We start from the raw sequence: 4,640 nt of genomic DNA, 5'->3' as shown, positions 1-4,640 counted from the left end.
GAGGGCATAGTATTCTTGACTTGAATTGACACTATAAACCCCTCCTGATCTGTCTGAGTTTCTTTCTTCTTCCTATTCCTTTTTTACAGTATTCTGTGTCTTTGAAGATTTTATAGAAAATTAGAGGTCTGGAGAGATGACTCTGAGATTAAGAGCACTGGCTGTTCTTTTAGTAGATCTGGGTTTGATTCTTAACACCCACTTGGCATTGTTACCATCCTTAACTCCACTTTCTGGGATCCAGCTCCCTCTTGTGGACTCTGTGGGCACTGCAAGCAGGTGATGTGTGATAGGCATGTATGTCGGCAGTATACTCAAACATTTAAGCAAAAACAGAAACAAAATATTAAGAAAAACCCCAAGCAAAAAATTTAGAGGGGAAAAACTACAAGGAGAGAAGAAAGAAAAGTAAGCAGTCATGTTTATAGCAGAGTCTCTGTCTCTGGAACAGTCCCATCCCTGCAGCCCCTGGGTCTGATTTCTCTCCTTCCTTCATTGCAGTGAGTATGGCTTTGCTGAGAAGGTGGTGGAGGGGATGTTCATCATTGTCAATTCCATCACCATCAAGATCCACTCCAAGGCCTTCCATGCTTCTTTTGAACTGTGGCAGCTCCAGGGCTATAGTGTCAACCCCAACTGGCAGCAGAGTGACCTGCGTCTGACCCGCATCACCGATCCCCGTCGAGGAGAGGTGACCGTCCTAGTGTTCTGAGGGGTACGAGTGGAGGGATTGGAAACAGAGGAAAACCAAGACCTCCAGTTATGATGCTGGCTGAGAGGCCACTCGCCTTGTCTCCCTTCCCCTCAGCTCTTCCGTCTCCTGGTTCATCTGATCACAGAATCAAGGGATTTTATTTTCCCTCCTTCCAGGTTTTAACATTTAAGGAAATAACTTGGCAGACACTTCGAATTGAGGCAGATGCCACTGATAATGGGGATCAGGACCCAGTTACCACTCCACTGAGGCTCATTACCAACCAAGGCCGGATCCAAATAGCCCTTAAGAGAAGAGTGAGTGTGTGCGCCCCAAGCCGGGGAACTTTTGGCTCTATCCACATTGTTGTTGGCCCCAGTGTGAGAGGAGCTTTCCGTCGTTTGGGTACTTCTAGAAACCAGTTTCTACCCATATTTATTATGCATACTCTTGGCCTAAGCATCTTGAGGTTGACTGCTACTTTTTCTTAAAAAAGCAAATCTGAGTTACTCTGTAAGAAATAGGTTTTCCAAAATGCTTGAATGGTTTTTTTTTACCTCCTGGAAGGTGAAAAGCTGCCTGGGAAAACCAGGCCACAGTCACTTTAAGGCCTTGGAAGATACAAGATGCTGACCTGTGTTCTCTGTGGCCCCTCAGACCAAAGATTGCAATGTGGTTGCCTCCAAGTTGACGTTCCTGCTGGATGACCTGCTCTGGGTGCTGACTGACTCACAGCTCAAGGCGATGATGAAGTATGCTGAGTCGCTGAGTGAGGCCATGGAGAAGTCAGCTCAGCAGAGGAAGAGCCTGGCTCCTGAGCCTGTGCAGGTTAGAGACGACTGCACAGCTTGCGGGGCTGGGGAAGCAGTTGGCCAGCTCTGATTTATGCTAGTGTTGGCGGAATGAAGACTTTGTTGGCTTGCTTATGGAGTTCACCAGTTGTGTTGCTTATGCTTGTCCTCTTTCATTTGCTGTGTCCACTGGATTCCTCCCGTATAGCAGACGGAGCCACCTTCCAGAGAAAGGAGGTGGCGTGAGCCTCTGGTTCCTCCCCTTGGGATTTGCACTATCTGGAGCATAGACAGTGGACAGACTGTTAATGTGTTGTGTGCCAGGTTCTGTAGCAGGCAGACCCCGTGCTGCGAAAGCGTGGAAAGGGCACTGCCCATCCGGCACAGCAGTGCCCTTAGGGAGGACATTCTAGAGGAGATGACTGGGGTCAGTGCAGTCCTGGTAGCTGAGAGCTTGCAGGGCAACTTGTTATAAGAGATTTCTGTCCCACCAGGTCCCGTAGCCATTTAGTTCCAAATAAACAACAGAGTCTTATAGCAATTATAAACTAGTTGGTATTCAGTAATTCTTATATCTTAAATTAGCCCATAATTCTTGTCTGTGTTAGCCACATGGCTTGGTTCCTTTTATCAGTGAGGAATTCTCATCTTGCTTCCTTTGTGTCTGACTTCTTCTGTGTCGGCTGCAGACTGACTTTTTCCTCTTCTCAGAATTCTCCTGTTCTGGTTACCCTGCCTGGCTACTGGCCAATCAGCATTTTATTAAACCAGTACAACAGACAGATCTTTACAGGGCACAAGACCAGTGTCCCACAGCAGCAGCTCAATCCGAGGATACCCTGGGACGGCTGCTAGACTGGGTTGCTTCCTTGGGTAGTGCTGAGTGAGAGACTGGACAGCAGTTAGGAGACAGAAGGGTGCTGTTTAATTGTGGTTTTATTCATGTGGACTTAAGCTTCAGGAAGCAGCAGAAAGAGCCTCTCAGAGCATGGACTTGATGTCTGTCTGTCTTTTAAATTTATAATTTATTTTCATTTTATGTGCCTTGGTGTTTTGCCTGCATGTATGCCTGTGTGAGGGTATTTGAAGCCCTGGGACTGGAGTTACAGACAGTTGTGAGCTGTCATGTGGGTGCTGGGAACTGACCCTGGGTCCAGTGGAAGAGCGGCCAGGGCTCTCAACCACCCCAGCCACCTCCTCAGTTCCTGATGTTTTTCTCTCCATCACATGTAGCTCACTCCACCTGCTCCCAGTGCCCAGCAGACCTGGGCCCAGGCATTCAGTAGCAGCCAGGGCAACAGCAATAGCAACAGCAGCAGCAGCCGCCTCAGCCAGTACTTTGAGAGGTTTGACGTGAAGGAATCTTCCTACCATCTCCTCATCTCCCGCCTGGACCTGCACATCTGTGACGACAGCCCGTCCCGGGAGCCAGGTACCCATGCAGCCTGCGCCCAGCTGGTGCACAGCACTGTCTTGGGCAGAGCCCAGCCCTCCTTGGGTAGCTCTGTGTCGCCTGTGGCCGTGCTCTCCAGGCTTTGGGGTAGCCGGAGCCACCTGTTGCAGCGTGCACATGGTAGGCCCTTATTGCACCACACTGTGTGGATCTTCAGGGATCGATCGAGCTCAGCCAGCATAAACCTGTTTCCCCAGTTCCCTGAGAAGTGCTGGTGTTTGTCAGAGGTTGAGAACCACTGCTGGGGGATTTTAGGAAAAGTAAATTCAATATAGGAAACTCAGAGTTCTCAGGTTTCGCTATTCTTTTCTGGAGCTGAGGATTGAGCCCAGACCTCGTATGTATGCTAAATTAACAGGTGTTCTGCCGCAGCGCTACCTGGAGCCAGAATGTTCAGAGTATTAAGTCATTTTCATATTAATGTTGTGATAGTCAGATATGGTAGTGCACAGCTTGGATCCCAGTACCCTGGAGGCAGAGGCGGGCAGATATCTGTGAGTGCAAGGCCATTCTCGTCTGCATAGAGAGTTCTAGGACAGCCAGGGCTACACAGTGATAACCTGTCTCAATCCCTCTTCAATTATATATATTGTATTTATATGTGTAGCAAGGTTATATTATGTTTGTAGCCTGCTTAAGGTCATGTTCCACGTGTGTTTGTATTTATTCAGAATGATGCCGGGCAGTGGAGGTGCACGCCTTTAGTCCCAGCACACGGGAGGCAGAGACAGGCAGATCTCTGTGAGTTTGAGACCAGCCTAGTCTAAGAGTGAGTTCTAGGACAGCCAGAGCTACACAGAGAAACCCTGTCTTGAAAAAAAAGGGGGGAGGGGAGACTATCTTTTCCCCAAATCAAAAGAATACCTGTGGGAGTACGTATTCCAGTCCTAGCAGCTATGATGAGTAAATTTGAGACTAGCTTGAATTTGATGAGACCTTACCTAAAAAACACAACAAAGACCCCCCACAACGTTATCAGTAATTATAGTCTTAAATTTTAAATACAAATATCTTTTTTTTTTTTTTGGATTTTCGAGACAGGGTTTCTCCATAGCTTTTTTTTTTTTTTGGATTTTTGAGACAGGGTTTCTCTGTGGCTTTGGAGCCTGTCCTGGAACTAGCTCTGTAGACCAGGCTGGTCTCGAACTCACAGAGATCCGCCTGCCTCTGCCTCCCGAGTGCTGGGATTAAAGGCGTGTGCCACCACCGCCCGGCTAAATACGAATATCTTATACTAATACTAATATCAGCTAATTTAAGACAATTATTGTTTCTTTTCCATTAATTGAACGAAGGAATCTTTGTATATTCTTTTTAGTATGTACAGCACAGATCTGGGCCCATTAGTTAGGACCACTGGTTGCTCTCACCAAGAGCATTGGGGTGCAGAGGACTTTGCAGGTTTCTTTGCTCCTCCATGCTGTTCACTTGCATCTCTCTTCCATAGGTGTCTCTGCAAACAGACTCACGGGTGGTGCCATGCAGCTTACCTTCCGCAAGATGGCATTTGACTACTACCCCTTCCACTGGGCAGGTTAGAGAAGTGTAACGTGTTCTAGTATGGCCCCAGATAATTGAGAGGGGATTTCTGGATTCATCCCTGACCAGCCAGCAGAAGGGTGCTGGATATGGCTACATATGCTCAGAGGGCTGCTGAAGTGTCTCCCTGTGAGCATCTGCAGCCTGTGTGGTACCCTGCTGG

The 4,640-nt window shown here is 47.9% G+C and overlaps 1 protein-coding gene across 1 annotated transcript in view; it reads left to right on the top strand.

Annotated features, from left to right (window-relative positions):
* Uhrf1bp1 (UHRF1 binding protein 1) overlaps positions 1 to 4,640 on the top strand; it is a 55,159-nt gene that overhangs the window by 29,903 nt on the left and 20,616 nt on the right. The window contains exons 5-9 of the mRNA XM_005360370.2: positions 502 to 691; positions 871 to 1,011; positions 1,352 to 1,522; positions 2,719 to 2,917; positions 4,386 to 4,472. Of these exons, the coding sequence (XP_005360427.1) occupies positions 502 to 691; positions 871 to 1,011; positions 1,352 to 1,522; positions 2,719 to 2,917; positions 4,386 to 4,472 (788 nt within the window). The remainder of the gene's footprint in view (positions 1 to 501; positions 692 to 870; positions 1,012 to 1,351; positions 1,523 to 2,718; positions 2,918 to 4,385; positions 4,473 to 4,640) is intronic.

This window comes from Microtus ochrogaster, linkage group LG2 (genome assembly GCF_000317375.1).
Source record: "Microtus ochrogaster isolate Prairie Vole_2 linkage group LG2, MicOch1.0, whole genome shotgun sequence".
In the NCBI taxonomy this organism is placed as follows: domain Eukaryota; kingdom Metazoa; phylum Chordata; class Mammalia; order Rodentia; family Cricetidae; genus Microtus; species Microtus ochrogaster.
The sequence above is the reverse complement of the archived record's forward strand: the minus strand, read 5'-3'. Positions and strand labels throughout refer to the sequence as shown.